The following is a 19839-nucleotide window of genomic DNA, read 5'->3' on the forward strand; positions in this document are numbered from 1 at the left end:
CAACAACAACAACAACAGGTATGTTTGTTTCAGAGTCACTAGAATCAAATTAATTATTTATGCCACAGAACCCCAAAAATACATAGTCTCATTATTGTGAGTCGTTCCTGGTTTCTCATTTACATTTACACCAGATAATCCTCTTATATGTGTTGCATTATATACAGTGTGTTCATGTCAAATGTAACTCATAACTGTGTGTTTATTCTTTTTATCCTATATTTTCATTCTGTTTTCTAAGTAATAATAAACTGTATTTTAATGTATAGATTTATTGAATTCGCATTTTGAAACACACAACATACATTTGACTGATTTTACCTCGAATGTACAATTAAATATTAATAAAATAAAATGTGTAGAAGGAAATTAATGTTTTTTACAATACAGTATATTAATAACATTCCATTAAATAACACTGTTTATTTAAACTTATTTAAAGTTTGACGATATCTTTTAATATTATTCATTTATAAGCAAAGTGTTTTTTCTGTTTATTGTTTATACTGAATATCCTAATGACCTATATTGTGCTTTTAATACCTACGTGTTATTATTTACGTTTTCACATGATCGGATTTATTTGCACAAATAAGGAATATAAGTGTAAAAGTAATTAATTAGTAAGATCTGGGCATTTTCTCTATCACTTATTTGAAGTACAGTGTCACTGTGTAAACCCTACAAACCTATTTAAAGTCTTATTATTATTATTTACCCATTTAATCACACTACCATTATATTTATATGTATGTTGAGAGAATAGTCTTGTGTCTTATCTCTTCATCTCTCATGTAGCGGTGTATATTGCTGTTTGGGGCCTCTGCTTTGGAGGAGCTGGTGCAGACAGTACACACACACACACACGCACACACACACAGCATGTCACCTTCCTCCCTCTCTTTTCTACTCGGAAATGACTGCGGTCCCATGAAGCCGGTGACTTCCTTCCTCGTCCCTCTGAATTCTCTGCAGCCTGGGCTGGCGGTGCAGCAGCACTGCTGATTAGCATGCAGTAATGATGGTGAGCTGGGCTCCATTGTTCTAACACCTCCCCTCTCCTCCGCACCAATCTGTCACCATTCAGTGGGCTAGAGCTGCCTCAAATGCTTCTCTCCACAAATGAGATGGATAATTAGTTGCCCCTCACGAATGCTGCACTCTTCTCACCCCTGATTGCTTTCACCTTCTTGCTCCTGGCAATTTTGACACCTTGTAATCAGCCTGCTACTCCTCCACTTCAATCCATATCCTTCTGCTTTTTTTCATTTTTTTTTACTCTCCTAAATCCATCCCTATTGCCTCTGGTAGTCCCGGGGATGAAGGTGAAACTCAATTCTCAAAAAATTCAAGCTAAACGATGAGTTTTCTCAAACACTTCACATCATACAGAGGCGAGTAACATCCAGTATAAACTAAAATACGGAGGTGTGTGTGTGTGTGGGGCGGGGGGGGGGGGGGGATCATAGCCGTCCTTATGATTTTCATCTTCCAAGTAACAATGAATGACAACATAATTATGAGCAAGCAGCTGTTCATGATCCCAGAGAGGAAAGCATGCAGGCTGCACAATGTTCGACTCTTCGCAGATTAACCAGAGACAATCATTAGGGATGTGTATTTGCCAAGGAAAATCTCGCTTCCGTGTGCATAATGTGAGCTGAAATCTGAAATGATGCGGTTTGTGTCACTCTCATATAACCTGCATTATGACTGAGGCATGTGTGATATTCAGTGTGTTTGTTTACTCTTGCTATTTAGGTAAGGACTGAATATTTAGGATGGATAACTTTCCAAATTCATATTCTCCCACCTCTCTGTTACACATTAAATAAAGTGAAATATCCAGTAAATGTTAAAATATTCATATTCAAGTCGATTAAGCAACGCTGGGATTAGTAGAAGTCCCTTTTCATAGCAAACACACGAAAAGCGAAAGGAGCTCGTTTGTCGTCTTCACACCAGTTTATCTACCCAGCACAAGTGTTACCAGCCCCAGTGCTGAGGGGCTGCAAGGTCCTCTGCACACCACCACCACCACGTGTGTTCCAATACAAACGCTCGCCCTATTTCCTTAAACATCCCAGCACTAAATAGTGAAAATCGTCGCAATGGTTTACAAAGGTGTGAATAAACACAACAGAAGTCAGAAGCTGTGGACAAAAGGCTCCGAATGATGGATGGAAACTCAGCACTAGACTGAAAGAATAGAAACGAATCCGTGCCGTTGACTTTGATTCAGATCTGCAGTTCGCTATTCCTCATTTATTTCTAAGTGCTTTTCAGTAATGTTGACTTCCTCACTTGGCAATCTGCGTCTTCAATCTCTGCTTTCCATCACATCGCAAGAGGAAAAACATTACATCTTTTCCACCCTGGCATCTTTATATATAAGAATATTGTATAAAGTTAGGAGCCATTAGACTACAAATAAGGTAATTGGGCCTCTATTTGAACATCAGTGTGTGCCTGATGTTGCCTGTTATCACCTGCGACGCCCAATTTTAGTGAACATATGGCATATTTATCTTCTAAACCCGTGTCGAAGTTGGAATTATTTCCTGTTTTGTTGAAAGTTTGCCATGCAGCTGCTCTAAATTACACTGACTGCAGCGAGCGAGCGAGCGAGCGAGCGAGGGAGGGAGGTTGATGGAAATTCCTGGGAGAGCCGTTTGCTAATCATCGTGTCCAACATGTTAAAAATGTCTGATGGGAAAACTTAAGTCATGTGACGCTTATTGTCGGCACAGACTGTAAGACACAGGATGTGATGGCGCTTCTATTAAATTACAAATCCTCTCTACTGCATTTGCCTCTGAATTAAAATCTGATTTCCTTTTATAAACATGATTCAAACACATCTTCTCTGTTTTCCTTTTACTGTAAGAATATCCCAACTTTTTAATATTTGCACATTCAACACAATCCAAATATAGGGTTAACAAAAATGATACAAGATTAAATGTTGACTTTATTTACTCGTAACTGTCGTCAACATTTCTAAGTTCAGAGTGATATTAGAAAAATATAATGGCTAAGAAAGTGTACCATTCAATTCTTTGACATTAAATAAATGCAGTAAGAATGGATTCAAGTGTCGTTTCAAATCCGCTACAGCGCATGTATAGTACTTCATGGCAGGCAGCTCTACGCCATGGATACAGTAAGTCTTGGAGGAGATGTGGTATTGGCCCCTTATCAGTTCCTGGCTTCGTGCTTAGCGGAGAAATGCGAGTAGAGGTGGCTGTTCATCCGCTCTCGAGGAACCACGGCGTGGCAGAAAGCGCATTTGTCAGGACTGCTGCTCTGCACCACCTGCAGCTCCGTCCCAACATCAGCCGCGTTGGACAGCTCGGGCCTCCAGAGAGGCTGGGGAAGGAAAAAGCATATCAGTTATTCCAACACGTCATCATGCTTAGAGTAAAGGATGCAGGAGCGCTTGGCCTTTAAAGGGGGACTGCACCTGTTTTACACTTCAATCCAGCTTACTAGTCATTGACAGGGAGGACTGTCAAATAACCTCAATGACATCATCGTGGTTTGGAACTAACTTAGCCGCAACTTAACCAAGAATTTTGAAAAACGTGGTTACGACATTTGAGGTCTTTGCTTGGAATCGAAATGCATTTTAAATACTGTGATATAAGTCTGCAATGTGAAAGTCGTCACAACACAAACGCACCTTATCTCTGCTGTCTATAACAAACATACCGGTCAGTGTCGCACATTACAGCCCATTGTGTTGTGTTGTGTACTGCTGCTTGTATCAATGCTCCCTGTCTGAGCCGCTTCGATCTTGTGTTATGGCTGGGGAACTCCTGTCCAACCAAAGTGTCAATGGTCGGCCTTGAACCTACGCTGGAGTGGGAACTAACAAACAATGGCTCAGGAGCTGTAGTTCCTGCTTCACGTTGTGGTGAAACATCTGAAATCCCCAAGTCCCTGCCGCGGCTCCTGAGCTTGTGGACCCTACAGACCCTATGGAGGTGACACACCTCCCTCTGTAGGCAATTATAAACTAAAGCACAAGTTTGCGTGTGTTAAATTGACAGAACGCCCCTTTACATTGAGGTCTCGCTGCTTCAAACATAACAGGAACATGTTCTCTTGTTAACCCCTCAGAACAAATGCTCAACAACAGCAAACGCAGCTATTCTCAGAGTTTAACCGCCCTATTTGTCAGCGACTCCTGCATGGAATCGTGTCCATAATTGTCCATGTTGAAGTAATGGAGGGAAAGAAACTGCCTCCTTTTCTTTTTACTATATGTGTCATTTACAATTTTGTAATAAATAGATACACACATCAGCAATTAAAATGCCACTTTAGCATCATAATTGTTTCAGTTTTAGACGTGGTAATGTGCTTCCATCTGGCTCACACTCTCTAGCAAATATGCCAAATATAACCAGAGCACCCAAGCTTAAGTATAAAAAGAATCCGCACACACATTACACTGTGATACTTCTCTAGTTAAGCAAAGGAGAGGTTTTTTTTTTGGTCTTCACACTATTTCACTCCTCCATTAGCAAAGACCAATCAGAACCTGATAATTTGCTACTAGTTTTCTCAGACCCTCTCCTGTGATTCTCACCTGCTGGGGTCCGCGTACGACCTCCTGGGAAAGCGAAGACGGCGTGGAGTGGGAGGAGGGTGCGGTGTAGACAAAAGGCACGGCCAGCTCGGCGGGCAGTTCCTCCGTCAGCGCGCCGGCAATGCTACTGAGAGGCCGCTTCCTGGCCAGGGCCAGATCGATGTGCGGCTCGGGGGCGCTGGTCAGGAACTCGTATTCACTGTCCGCCCCGGGTGGGAATTTGACGCTGAGTTTGGTGAGAGAGTCTACTAAGTCTCTGTCTTCCGGGCTAGCGCCGCGGGACGCCAGAGACGTAGGCGGGAGTGGGACTTCCACGGCTGACCTTAGTGCTGATGAGAGGAGTCTCTCCGCCTGATCTGCTGTACCGTCTGTGCACTGGATCGGCATGGAGAACCGCTGATCTGTCAGGCGGCAGAAAAACACGAGATTTGTTACCGTTTTTTTCCTTTCCTGTTGACATAAAAAGGCTTTAGGAACATTCAGGCTTGGCAGTGATTTGAAGAGTTGCATGCATTGAAGAATATCTGCAGGGGCCGCATTCATACTGGTCCTTTCACTGGGTACAGGGAAGAGAAATTATTTTTGTTGTACTAATTATACAACAAGTATCCAGAGCCAACATCGTGCATTTGTCAGTGAAATAATTAAAAGTGTTTATCTACTCTTACTATTTTCAAACAGGTGGCCAGTCATGGTTCAAGAGGGCAATGAGGTATTAATGCACAGTTCTAGTTAAGGTGTTGCTATCTAATTGTCGTAAAGAACAAAGCAAAAGCTGGTAAACTCACAGGTTGTTGTGACATTTCCAAACCAAGCGCAATTCAACACATTCTGCCTTAAGTAATTAATTTCTTCTTCTTTTTTTGAAGAAGAACTTGATTTGGGTTCAGGTTTTGTGTGAAACTGGAGTTCCGTGAAAATGTAAATGTTACCATGCGCTGCATCGTTTCCCCCACAGAATCTCCTTAGCCGCTCTTTTTGTTTCCTGGTCAGAGCCCGAATCTGCAGGATTTTCCCCTGGATGGCGGCGAACACATCCAGCATTTCCTGACTGTCAAGGAAATGAAGAACGGTGAGCCAAAGATAACGACAACATCCCTGAGAAACTAGTGTAGTTTGTAGTTTGCGTAGAAGAAGACACACATACTATTCAGTGCTGCTGGTGAGTTGCAATTGAGGGGCAACAGCCACAGCAGCCTCCATATCCTCCTTCTGAGAAAAAGACACATTGCATTTATGACGGTCATTGCATAAATTACCATATTCAGGAGCATACTGTAAATACATTTGCAAGGTTTTACTGTAACCTAATTAACAGCCAAATGAATCCACATCCTTTCTGCAGAATGATGAACGGTAAAGCTCAAGCTGCTGTTAACACAAACACTGCAGTGATATTATCCTCTAGCACCATCTGGTGATGTACAGGTGGATGTGTGAAGTGGCAGAGATGATGCCACTGTTCCAGCAGGAGAAACAGTGCAGAGTTAAGACGGAGTTAAAAACAACAGACCTTCCCTACATATCAGGGAGATTGCTACAGTCTGTCATCGTTTACTGTATTAGAATTATTGCTTCATGCATTCGTATATAAGTCTTATAAACAAACACTGAAAAAGTACAAGAGGGCTAACTAGACAAACATCGCGTACTTCTAATAATACCTTTCTTGAATTAAATGTTTTTTTTCAGAGACAACACACTATCAGCCTTTTAGAAAATTTGCCACACCCTTCCGCTGGGCTTCATCAACACTGACTCTGAATTAATGGACCCTGCTAAATAACAAATCAAATAACAGATATGAGTGAAAACAGAACCTCCATGGTGGAGAGAGAAATTAATTTAAGCAAGTTATTTAATTGCAAAACCAGAGCTTGAGTTGAATCAATTAAAAGAAAAAGAAAAAAATACATAAATAGTCAAATAAATGCCTGAGGAATGTCAATGTCAATCAAAACTAACTACATTTTGAGCAGCTAAGCTTGTTTTCATTGGCATTAAACAAACTCAGGTGATGTTTAATACAGCAGCTGAATGAATACACACATGTAGTAATGAAAAACATCACTCAGATTTCATCTCTCATAAATCTGAGTGCTGTTTTCCTCTGCACCACCCTGCCAGGCACCCAGACCCTCAGCTGTGTTTGAATGCAGTGGCGGCATTCTTTACATACATGTCCATTCTACCTTGTCATGACATGGCTGTTAAATATACTCTTTTTCTTGAACAGAAGGCATTTCAGGTCACAATTTTGTAATATTTGTTTTATGTGAGCATGGGAAATGTGGCGAAGAAAACTCCAGAGGCAGAATTAAACAGATTTATGGATGTTTCCAGCTCACGTTTCAATATCCATGTAAACTAAGCCTTTCCTCATAAAGTTAGATACTGACCCTCTCAACATGCTTTCAGGGGGTCAGTCAGGACATTCACACACACTCAATACTCAGAGTATTTGTCCTCTATGTAATTAAAGGCAAAATGGGATGAAGCCAGACACACACATCAACAGGAGGCCGCTCTGCCCCCTTGTAGCCGTGCTGTTTTATGTCCTTAAACCAAGCAGGGTGACGGGCAGTGGGCCATGCTGCAGGCTGGCAATGAAGCTGTTTCTGTTTCGCATCACACCACGTGTCACAAAGTAGCTCTGCACAATCTACCATCTAAAAACTAGTCATACTACAGGTACCCACTTTCCACAGGGAGCGCAGACTTATTAATCATGGAGCAAATACTGTTAACACACGGTAAACATACCAGGTACTGTGTTTTCCGGAAAGCACCGGTTCCGTCGGCGAGATGGTTGCAAGGTAATAAAATGTCCTCTTCCTGTGTTTTGGGAACCAGCTCACATTTCATTTCTCCTTAGAGTCCAAAAGAGGGGAAAACAACAGTCTGTGTATAGCAGCGTGCAGGAAGCATGGCTAGGTTAAATGCAATCGGCGCAACAGAGCCTGGAGACAGAAGTATATGACAAACATTTACATTCTGTTGTAAATGTAATTGTCCCAGAATGCAATGCATGGGGGGAAGCAGAAACGTGTCAGCATGGAAGGAGGGGTGGATCTGGCTCGTCTCACTAACCTGGTGGTTGCTTTGTTGCTGACATCAACTGAGCTTCAAGTTTTGATATCAACTGCTGCTGGTCTTCTATCTGCTTTTGAAGTTTTTGAGTGTATCGCTCATAATATTCAGTCTGTAAAAATGAGGTTTGTGTTATATTTCTATTATCCATGAGCGGGATGGAGTCTGATGCCTAAACATGTGTGTGTGTATGTGTTTCTGTGTGTGTGTCACAATGTCAACATGTCACATAGAGGAAATGATTAACTTATATGATGAGTAAACATGCTTTCGGTAATTCAGTTTACTTATTATCAATTAATGGTTGTTTGGCTCACTTCAGACTAAAATTCTAATAGTCTTTCTCCTCATGTTGTTACCACTTGCTGCAGCTCCTTCTTAGCATTGTCTTTCTCGATGGAGACCTGTCGATACGCTTCAAATGCTTTGTTGAGCGGGTCGCCGATGTGCCTCTCCATGTCGTCCGCTCGTCAATCATCACTGACGCGGCAGACCTGAGCCCTACGTGTGAAATCACACAATGCTTTCAAGTAACAATGCATCCCAACGTGTGAGCAAATTATATTTAAATAACAACAGCTGTCAGCCAAAAGTAAGCATTTGCAGAGACGTGCGATGCCTTTTCCTGCTCCAGTGAAAAATAATAATTATGTGCTAAAGATTTTGCAATCAAAATATAAAAAAGTTAAGATGTTATTTTTGTCTCCAGCACTGCAGTGACTGTTGTGTGTTTTAATCATGTATGTAAAAGCGTCTCTATCTCTCTCCTGATTTAAAATGCTTTAAAAAATAACATTTTGTCAACAAATTAGACGTTTTGACTGATTTGTTTGTACCACACTTTAGTGCAAATCAATTGAACCTAATTTGCAAAAACAAATAACTTCTTATACATTATATCTGAATGTTTTTTATATATGTATTCATCTCAACCTAAAATTGCTTAAATGATGGAATGCACAACAACAAATGATTGCTAAATGACTGAAAATTGAAAAAAAAAAAACAGAGTGATGTGTGTGTGCAAATGAGATGTTTGTAAGCATGAAGTATGAAGGCCCTCTGGTCTAACATGTAGGGGGTCCAGGTGGTCCTAACATAGAACAATAGGGACTACAACTTTTGCTCTGCAGACCCTGACAATAACAATAAACTACCCTGCAACTCCACACACACCTACTTTGCATTTTCTCGCTTCTCTCTAAGAAAGTGGCACATGTTTCTTTAAATCCTATCCAGTCGGAACAGTTGAACTGCAGATGGAACTGATTAAAGTTCTCCTCTCTCAAACTCACTGTGATGAAGCTTCCAAACCAACACTCTCAGCCGTAAACGTCCATCACATAATCGAATATTGATCAGAAATCCTAATAACGCTTTACCCCGATGCAGTACATGGATGTAGGTACACACAGGCGGAGTGAGTAAAGAACATTACACACACACACACTCACACACACAGCAGAGGATCATCTAGAAAACACACACACACACACACACACACACACACTCGGCGCAGTTCCGTATTGGAAACGATAGGTTAGCCATAAGTCATTCAAACCAGCGGCAGTTTGTCCATCGCGTTTGCTTACCTTCATCGGAGTCAAAGTTACTGTTGTGACAGCGGCGCGGCGGCTTCGTGTCCTGTTTTTTCGGATGCAGTGTTACGAAAGCCGCAGAGGATATGGTAATAATGTACACTTTACATGGCCCGGCTGACTTGGGAACTTCCCTCGGGGAATCCCCAGCTCGGTAGACTTCCGCCTTTGCCCCGGCCGCGGCCAATCAGAGCGCGGCTCGAGCGTTCGCGCTGGCTGGTGAGTCGGTTCTTCTTTCGGCCTACGCGTCTGCAGTGCAAACTCTGTGATGTGCACACATGAAAACAGAGCCACAAGCGCTACGATTCACCTCTACTATCAACGACTTTACCTTTACTTTTGTTCAAAATGTCGGTTTTGTTCTTATTAGACGTGACAGCTTTACTACACGGCGTATTTACTGGTGGTAAACAAGTGCGACGCAGTTAGAATAGCAGCAGAACTCGATAGGCTAAGTGTGACACATGCATAGAATCTGATATGCAGGATCTAAATGAAAGAATGCAAACAACAATCAATGCACTAATGCTGATTTATGTACAAATAAAGGCAACAGTGCAGGCTGTGGAATGTGCACAGGACTACACATAGTGGAAAACAGAGCAGTGAAAATGAAAACAGCAGCTAAGAGCTATTACAGTGCAGGGTCGTGCACATTTACATTTTCAGAGGCAATGGGCCAAACTAAGTAAGAGGAATGCATGCATGTGACTCAGCTAGTGACCTGTATAACGGCCAGGAATGTGTCATAGTTCTTTTCCGCCATAAACATGCTGTGCTCAGAGTTGCAGTATGTGCACCGATAAGGCAAACTGTACACACTCCACACAGCAAGAAGAAGAGGAAGAGGCTCAGTCACTTTGTGTCTGCAGTGCATAACGTGTGAATTAACTGCAGGATTGTGTGACGTGAGTTGCTTGGTTGAACTGGGATGCATCTTTTCTACCACTGCATGTTTTATTTATCCTGATTAGTACTCAACATCTCCAGTCAACACACACACACATAGCCTGTGTATTTTAATTTGATCAAGTCAAATTCAGTCAATTCTAATCACAATAACTTCCACTTTGGGCTTTTAAGTGGAAAGTGCTTTACCTCATTTTTCCTGTTTCCAGTGCAGCCTGATAAGGGATGAAGGTCACAGCGTGCAGCACTGATGGGTGTGGCTCTTCTGCAGCAAATCCAAAAAATACTGTTTCCCCCTGACGTCCGTATCTATAAAATGTATCTATAAAACATGATAAATCCTTTTGTCTGTCTTAATTGCTTCACACTTTATGATCGGTGATACACAGATCAAAGAACACGATGGCTCAGTACAGGGAAACCACCAGATAAGGTCTTACCCATGAAACCTTTGATACTCTGATACTTCTGGTTAATATCATTTCATACACCACTTATCCTGTAAAGTCGGGTTTACAAGTCAAAAATATGCAAATTCTTGTGTTTTTTCCAGTTTGTGTTTTATTTTGAGAGCTAGAGAGCATAAACCATTGGATATGAACTCAGAATTTACAAAAAGCAACTTGTTTTGCTTATCCGTGGACAGCAACAGAAAAATTCACATTAAATTTGGTTCATTTCAATGGAAGCCATTTGTGATTTGGTGAACTTTGACCCTCAGCCGCTTGCAAAAATCAAAATTGCCGTGTTTATTCTGGTTGAATCTTCAGCAGGTCCTCTCTTTTTCCTATATCCAGTTGTGTAAACGGCACATCACCTCTGCAGAGAGACAAGTGGCAAAGCAAGAGACAAAGCGTACAATGCAGTGTCACTCAAGTCCATATGAAATGAGTGAGAACGTGGTGTGAAAACGGGAAACGTCAAATGCTAACAACTGAAATCAGTGAGTGTTGACAGATACAATATAAATAAAAGAATGACAAGAGATTGAAGAACAAGTACACAACCAACAACTACCATAAGATTAAAAGGATCAGATATGAACTGAGCATTGACAAAACAAGACATTTCATCTTAAATTGAATTAGTCTTCAACATGGTTTACAGAAGATGAATCATCGCCTGTTTCCTGCTCAAGACTTAGATTTAGTTGAAGCTTTTGGACCGTGACTGTGCCTGCATGACCTTTGACCCCATCTACAGCACATCCATACCCTAGAGTCAGATTGCAGTGAGCGCTCAAGTGAGGATCCATTCCTCTGACAAAGGGGGAAGGTAAACATGCAAGCACAAAGGATGACCACTGGATGGCAGCTTAGAGGGATTTTCCAGACAACATCAACATCTGATCACAGAGGGTGATAAGTGCACAGGCAGGATATAATGAACTACACTGTTAAACTACTGAATACTTACAGAATCATCATAATATGCAGGGGAAACCGTAAAAAGCATCATAGGCTTATCCGTGCAGTAATTACAGGATAACAGATTTTAAATGACTTCCCTGAGATCTCCAGCTTTGTTGCACTCCATTGTATAGTATTACAACACTGAGCACAAAGTACATTTGTAATGGGAACATTTTCCTGTGCCATGTCAAGTAGATCTCTTTGCTAATAGCTTGTGTCTGCAGCAAAGAGACGACCCTGTGATCGCTGTAAATCACACGCCGCTTTAACCCTTTCAAGAGATCTGCTGCTGTTGCTCTAATTTCACGCTTGCTGATAGCGGCTGCTGTCAAGTGATACTTAGCTTCATGTTAGACTTATATTATTTACAGGCCCTTTAAAAGCCACTTTGGAGAGACACATTTTTCTTAAACAGCTCAGGTCACATCAATTTATGTATTAATTGTAGTCAATAATTTATGATAGCTTGCTGCTTTCATTATTTCTGTGCAGCCTCCTCAGAGATACTTGTTAGAGTCTTTTGGAATATCTCCCATACCTCCATCAGATGAGTTTCTCACACTACTGTCTGTTGCTTACTATGACCAGAAGGTGGAGATGGAAGTTATGATTGACACATTCATTTCCTCATAGGAACAGAAACCGAGGTCTCATTATTGTGCTTGGCAAAATATGCAGTGTTTGTGTATATTCTGGAATCAAATATCCATATGCTAGCCTACACTTGGGGAGATTTGGTTGATTGAGCTCAGAAAGTTACTCTCTCACCCTCAGTCTGGCTACTTTAATCCAGAAAAGACGGCGAGATAACAAGATAAGCATGTCTTGTCTCCATCATCAGTCTGAGTATGCATTAGTGGGCTGCAGGCCTTTGTGTAGTCAGTCTGGAACAGTGGGGCTCCAGTAGCCTGGCTCCTCCAGCCATGGGGTTCTTCCTCTGCCACAGAGGTTCTCATCACTGACCCCTTGCTGACATTCCAACCTCAGCCTCTACACATGCTGGGAATGACTTACACACTAAGATTGCCCCCAAATAACCCCAGTCTAGATAAAAGCTTTAAGATTCCCTCAACAGAGGGGGGAAAAGGAAGGAGCCGTAAGAGATTCACATGCTTTTCATTCTTGCTTTGACCTTAGAGTTTATGGCGCTCTGACGTCACCACTGTCCTGTGGATCTGGTCAAGAAAAGACCATTCAAAGGTCCTTATACTGATAAACTCTGATTTGATGATTGAAAGCTACACTGTATGAGTCATTTCAATAACCTCAGTGCCATTCACCTCCAGTGACATCTGCCATTCTCTCTCTCTCTCTCAGTCTTCAATCTTCCTTTTGTATATCATCCTAAATAAGGAGGGAATTCTATTACTTATATGGCTGCTTGGGGTATTCTCCTAATTTCATAATACAAATGAATATTGCAAAATAAGGCTGAGGGAAAACAAATATTTCTACTGCGCCCTGAAATTGACAGCTTAACCTGCAGCGGCCGGGTGAGCCATGACAACGGTCGAGGATGATGAGAAACAAATCTGGGAGAGAAGCAGATTTGCGAACTTGATGAGAAAGAGATTTATGAGATTTCTGAATGTTCTTTCATGTGGCTCTCTCCCCATACTTTTGTGACTCATCAATCACAATTGCTCCTATAGGACTCACACAGGCTGGGAGGCATATGCTGCATGTGATCAAGGTTCAGTTAGGTTAGGTTTTTTCATTGAAGCATTTCTGTCAATATTACATGCTTTACTTCAATTCAAATAATGTATATACTACATCAGAATCTGTACAGTAGCATATGCATTGTAGCCATTATAGACCGTTGTTATTTTCAACCTCTGGTACATGCAGTCACTTAAAACAGACGTGATGTATGACATAAAATGAGCAGAGAGGTGTTTTTCTGTTGAGATGACTTTCCCAAAGCGATTTTTCTCTAATAGTCTGACCTCAACATTGACAGGGGAATATCAGTGATGCGAAGAGGCCTCATAAATTCTGCCATGAACCGTCTCTGGGGAGCTGTGGTGTTTTACCAGCATCTGCCAGCACACCCTGGAGCAGACCTAAGGAGGTCAAATGGGGTTGCTTTCTGCCCTTTGTCCATTAGGACATCTGTGCGGTTAAGGTACTTTACCTCTTTATGATCTGCAATCTACGCAATTAAGAGAGCAGGTAGGTTATTTGTTACGTTATGCAAAAATGATCATGTATCAACTGACTTGATTATCTTATTACGTGCAATCTGATTGGCCTTTGTGATGCATCAGCGGCCGTCACAAGAGGCCATGTTAGATACACATCACGCTGGAGCCTGGCCTGGAGCTCAGCAGTAAATCTTCAGCCATTGAATGGTCCATCCCATGTTTCCTCCCTGTCTGGCAAAATAAACAATCTGCTGTAGGTCTGCAGAAATCTGAGATCAGACAGAGGGCAGAGCAGAGGACTCCAGCTTGCAAGAGGGGGGGAGGAGAGGAGAGGAATGCAAGGGGGGGGAGACTCACGGATCAGATTTCAGGAGCCCAAGGAGGCCTGAGGAGAATGTAAAGAAACCTCACTGTATGAACCTACGAGCGTCTAAGTAAAGCAAAGGAAAAAAACTGAAAAGACGTCTCCTTTTCCTCTACTTTCACTTTTACGTCATTGTAAAATGTGACTGTAATCATAGTATTGTTCCATTTATCTATCAAGATTGTCTCATAGAAAATACCAATCTACGCATTTTAAGATGAAAACAGAAGAAACGAGTTGAAGATTGAAGACATGGGAGCTGACCACTCAGGCTGCTGTTTTGGTTTCCATCGGGAAGAAAGAGGCTGTTTGAAATCTTTGTTAGAGGCCGTGGCCTCGGGGGTTTCCTGCTATTTGACGAGGAGGAGAAAATAAGTATGTTGGATTACTGTCCTGAGAATCTTGCACATATAATTAGATTTATTAAATTCTGAGCTGGGATCTTTTTTAAGGCTCAGCTCTCCTGGACTGTCACAGGCTCTTGGATTTTTCTATATCAAACTCCAGGTTGTATCAACACCATGCTAGGGGTATTTCCAGTGATTATTTAGTTTTAAACCCCCACCCTATCTGTACCTCCACAGCAGCCTAAACAAGACGCTCTTTCAACGGCTTTAGCAAGGCCTGTGCAAAACCAGCAAGAAGTCCTTCCTGCGTGGTTATAAAATGTCCTGATACAGTGTGAGCGGAAGTTCTCTCCCTGTTCCTGTTGCACAATCACTTAACCGCAAACAGGACACACAATAATTATATCTGATTTACATCACATGAGAAACAGTGAGCCGAACGCTTAATGTTAATACTTAAAGGTGCAATGTCCCCTCCTGGCCCCAGCAAAAAGTTACCTGAGCCTGCAACGAGCTTCTCTTCGCTCTCAGATGCATTGATTTCTTACTTGTTACTTGTCAGGATTACATCAAGCATTTTTAACATACGAACAGAAGATCTATGGAAAAGGAGCATCATGGTAGTGGGCGGGTGGTGTGTTCCTCCCAGAAGCAGCTAGTTCCAACAGATAAACATTGCAGACACAGCGAGAATATCAGTGTAGCAGATTCCCATGAGCGTCAATGCTGTCATTGTAAGCAAGCAGAATTAACTTATGTATCCCCCCAGTGCTGCCATTTATATGTCCCAATTATCTGCAAATGGTACAAGTGCATTTGGGGCTGCATGTGTGATTGTATATTGTTCTCATCCTCCATAACTGATCAACTATTTGGCAAGGACAGATTCTTGTTGGGACTCAATAAACCCATGTAGGCAGGATGTATTTTGATCTCATACTCAATTCTTTTCAAAACAATTCGATAAAGATAAAATGTTAGGTCTTAATGATTTGGAGTATTAAGTCAGTCATGCAGAAAATGTTACCAAACTGTATTTTGTTGTTGATTGAATGTAAACTGGGCATTGCAAAAATACTTAACCTCTCATCATGCAAAAACCAGTGGGGAAGAAATGAAGACAAAGGTCAAATGAGGTTGTGAGGAAAGTCCCTAGTTGACCTGCAGGCATTTGAGCTCACACAGTGGCTTCAGTGCTCTGCATTAGTGGAACTCATTAAAGTTTTATCAGCATGGAGCCCAGCAGCATGGAGAGAGGAAGGTTCCTGCATGCTGCTCTGCCTCTGAAGACTCTTATCCTCACTTCAGTCTAAGATTTCAGTGGCGACAAACCTTCATCGGAGCGTGACGTCTTTGTTAGAAGGATCAGCTTCTTCCCTCATATTATTTCATTCAAATAATTCCGAATCACTTCCTCACATTGGGGTATTTTTACTTAAACAGACTGTGTTAAAAATAGATGTATTATTTTATTTTAAATGGGACCTACCAGTGTCATTAATTTCAGTGATGCTTTGATAATAACTACAGACAGGCTGCCACCACCAAAATCATTGCAGTGGTTGTAACTGCATTACCTGCAATAGGACTTTAACATGGCAGCACAGACAATGGCATTGTGCTGTGGTTCAGCAGCGCTTAACAATGTGTACAATAAGGTTTGGAGAGTTGCCCATGTGTGCACAATGAGGTAGCACAGTGTGAATGTTATGGAATGAAAGACCTGCCTCTGTGCACATGTGTTTCTAATGTTTATAAAATGGTCTTATCACACAAACATTTGTCTAAGCAAATAATGTTAAAAGCCAAGAGTCAGATGAAAACTGACATTTAGAAATATATTTTTTAATGATGTTCTGATATTATTTTTTTAATTTTTCATGTTTTTCCTTTGATTATCAATGCTCTAGTGTTTCTTTGCATAACTTATTTATGAGGAATCCTACACATTTCTCTTGAAACGGCTGTGCTGCTTCTCAATTCCCCAATTTGCATCTCATGAAATAACTCTCAAGTGTTCTGTAATCTTGAGACTTTGAAAGCCAAAGCCCATCATTATGCTACAGCTCTAGTAAACTTGTCACAGTCACAGTTAAGGTTTGCAAAGTAAGTGAATCAGTGATTAATGACTCCCTTAAAGCTATTTGGATTCAGATAAGATGCAGATATTGAAGATGTGGTTGTTGCTGTATAAAATAGGCAAATTACTGACAGTTTTCTATGTGAGGCATTACCCAATTAAAGCAAATTCAAAGGACCTCAGAGGAGCCATTGTATGTATGCATGAAGGTGGACACACTTACAAATGTTTCTGGGTGTTCATCAATCCATAGAAAGACCAACTCTAATCTATGGAGAGGATAGGAAAGGATAGGATGGGATGGGATAGGATAGGACGTTTATTTATCTCACAGATGAGAAATTCAGTGCCGTTTGGTGCCGTTGCTATTTTCTGTTCTACAAATACTGAACCAAGACAGAAATACAATGCTGAGGGCGGTGACAAAGAAGGTGACAAAGGTTACAGCAGAGGACCTGCAGACATATTTGAAGATTCTGTTCATGTGTCCACTATGACAAAAAATGCTGGATAACAATAGCGTTGGTGGAAGGACACCTCATTGCTCTCAGCTTTCTCCTCAAAACCATTAATTTTTGCAGGAATGAACGGCACTTTGTTTGGAAAGACACAAAAAGAGCTACACAGCAATGCCAGAAACCTCACCCCAGCTGTGGAGGGACACCATGGTGTTGGAGCTGCTTTGGTGCCTCAGGGCCTGGACGGCTTACAATCACTGAGGGAACAATGAATTCATTATTATATCAAGAATATTGACAGGGGAATGTCAAAGTAGCAGTCTGTCACCCGAAACTAAGCAGAAGTTGGATGATGCCATCAGAGAATTACTGGGAAAACAAAACTGAATCATACTACCAGGTATTAAATACACACTTCACACACACAGTGATGACGCTGTTTCCACCAATGCAATAATGCCAAATCATTGGTGTGTGATATGTTTTAATAACTGTGCAGAGCTGTTCTGAACACAGCCCCCACATTCAAGAGCAGAGATGTGAATGTGGTCTTTTTTTTGTGGGGACCAACATATGGGCACTCCCAGCTCACCGGAAATCAATGTGCCGGTGTCAAAGAGGGGTTATACCCCGAAACCCCAACCCCTTTTCAGCAGAGAGGTATAAACACTGGGCTTTTCTCTAAAGGCTTCCTGGAGCTGCTGAAAGTCTGTGCAACACTGGAAATGATTGTGCTGGTGGAGCACAGGAAGTGAGCCTTTCACAGTTTGAGCAGTGAGAAATTAATTGTTACAGTCTCACAGAAGAGAGGACGGCTCCTCCATCTTATAATCTAAACTCGTGTGCTAGCAGAGAATCTAATTGTTTATAGTAATAGTTAAAAGAAGAGCGGAAATAAGAAGTGTGCTGTCCTAAAATGCACCCACTCTCTGATTTCCTTGGAAATACCCGAGTGAGTTTATGCATGTTCATCTGCGTGTCTATGGGATTGTGTCTTTGTGAACCTGTAATGTTTGTGCGTGTTTGTGCTTGTACTTCTCTTTGTAGGATGACGTGTACAATCTAAAGCTGTATCTCTAATGAAATTCAAGGAGATCCCCTTCAGGGGAAAGCTATGTTCCTGGAATATTGGCAATGTTTCTTCTTGCATATCAAAGCAACCTGCCTGAAAATAGTTGTGTGCGTTCTGTTAGATCTGATGCCATATCGCTGGGCTTGAAATTGAAGTGAGATGTTCAGTCAATGTCTGTATTTGTATATACGGAGCAATTGAGATGTTTCATTTGTGGATTAAAAACATTTGTGGTCACATTATCTTCAAGTATTTGCATTATATCCTGTATTAGGCTTCTCTTTCTTCTTTTTTTGCAATCGCACACAAAGGCAGTGATAACAGATAACCTTTCTTTTGACTGTTTGATAAAAGGTGGTGATTGTATTGCCTCTGTCTGCACTGCTCTCCTTTCTCTCAGTGACCTGAGCAGAGTGCTGAATCAGACCTCTCCTTTTCCTCTCATGCTGACCCATTGACTCCTCATGTTGGCCTAGTGAACCTCTACATGCTCTATTCCTGACCTTTGGTTTCATTTAAGAATGACATATCACATATCACCTACGTATTGACACTGTGCCTATGTCTTTACAATTAAGACATATAATGATTTCATTCTGTTCTCACAAGGGCAATTCACAGATTTATAAACTGAACAGATCATTTAAATGTATTTTCCTCATTTTACCTTGTACTATCTTATACTATATATAGGATATGTTATAATGTCAGTGCCCCGTGTTAGTGAGCAAATATACTGTACAGGATATTATCCAGACAGCGTTAGGCAGACAAGATCAAATATTTAACACATCATATAAGCGGTAGCTTGTTTGTCCACAGCAGACAATAGTGTCAGACGATGGACAGGACTGAAGGGAGGACCAGATGGTTCAGCTGGTTAGGGAGACTATAAAGGCAGAACAGGAGAGTGGTTGTTGTACGGTCCTTGTTCCTCACTGAAGGTCACCATTAATTCACATTTTCTCCCACCAGTGTTGGTTTTCCAATCAGCAGGTGACAGTGGTGGGTGGATTGTTTTTGATTGATAGCCTGGCCCGCCCCTCTTACATTCTGTGATTGCCTCCTTCACTAAGGACCCCCCATCTACCCATCTCTTACATTAAGGCTCCTTTGCTGAACACAACATCTCAGCAACAACAACAACATTTCCCTCTTCTGTGGAGACAAATTCATTATACCGTAACATTAACTCATTATTTATTTCACCGCTCAAATCACAAACAGTGTTTTGGAGAATTTTTGTCACTTAGTATATTAAGATGCATGTTAAAACTTTGATTATACTCTAAATAAAATAAACATCACAATAAAGCCATAATTAGATTAGATAGAATCAACAGGCATCAACTTTGACCTATTAACTGATTGAAAATTCATTTACACAAGCATGTAAATATCCGTTGCTTTCTAATTGGAGAAAGCAGTCAAGATAATACATTGTTTATAATACAACATCATATAACACAATCCCATTCTGTACACAGATTTCTTATTTACACGTTTGCCTCAATCGCAGTACAATAAAATGTCAGGCAATAGTGTGCTGTTATGCTGATTTTTACTCTAAGGATCTCAGCAGGACTTTAGCAAATTCAATAGAATAGCTTTAAATTATTTACAGGAACTTTATTTACAACCATTTCTATTTGATTTCATATCGATCAGCTGCAGGTAGACACAGCAGGTTAGCAGCTAATATTAATGTTGGCACCTCCATCCAAAAAAACCTTATCCTTACCACGTAAAATAATCATAAACTTACTTG

General features: G+C 41.2%; 1 protein-coding gene across 3 annotated transcripts; it reads right to left on the minus strand.

Moving 5' to 3' along the window:
* Window positions 1-1491: 1491 nt before the first annotated feature.
* On the minus strand, window positions 1492-9433 carry tank (TRAF family member-associated NFKB activator). Of its 3 annotated transcripts, none has more exons than XM_076170007.1 (8): window positions 8980-9267; window positions 8044-8185; window positions 7685-7796; window positions 7358-7464; window positions 5742-5806; window positions 5527-5645; window positions 4595-4995; window positions 1496-3369 (listed from the first exon to the last, which is right to left on the minus strand). In XM_076170007.1, exons 2-8 carry the CDS (start codon window positions 8140-8142, stop codon window positions 3199-3201), a joined length of 1074 nt encoding a protein of 357 aa, XP_076026122.1. In that variant the 5' UTR covers window positions 8143-8185; window positions 8980-9267; the 3' UTR covers window positions 1496-3198. The 3 variants fall into 3 exon arrangements, with proteins under 3 accessions (XP_076026123.1, XP_076026122.1, XP_076026121.1); XM_076170006.1 differs by lacking the exon at window positions 8980-9267 and adding an exon at window positions 9277-9433 and having other exon boundaries at window positions 1498-3369; XM_076170008.1 differs by lacking the exon at window positions 8980-9267 and having other exon boundaries at window positions 1492-3369; window positions 8002-8176.
* Between the last annotated feature and the right edge of the window lie 10406 nt (window positions 9434-19839).

This window comes from Genypterus blacodes, unplaced genomic scaffold (assembly GCF_046128005.1).
Source record: "Genypterus blacodes isolate CSIRO-AG114 ecotype Tasmania unplaced genomic scaffold, CSIRO-AGI_Gbla_v1 ptg000214l_1, whole genome shotgun sequence".
NCBI lineage: Eukaryota > Metazoa > Chordata > Actinopteri > Ophidiiformes > Ophidiidae > Genypterus > Genypterus blacodes.

What these genes read in the sequence shown, in the direction of transcription:
- tank (XM_076170007.1), bottom strand. Translation starts at nt 8,142, where the DNA reads ATGGAGAGGCACATCGGCGACCCGCTCAACAAAGCATTTGAAGCGTAT. An exon ending in AGCAACAAAGCAACCACCAG is followed by an intron (nt 7,465 to 7,684) that starts GTTAGTGAGACG and finishes TTGGACTCTAAG; the next exon opens with GAGAAATGAAATGTGAGCTG. An exon ending in TCGTACGCGGACCCCAGCAG is followed by an intron (nt 3,370 to 4,594) that starts GTGAGAATCACA and finishes TTCCTTCCCCAG; the next exon opens with CCTCTCTGGAGGCCCGAGCT.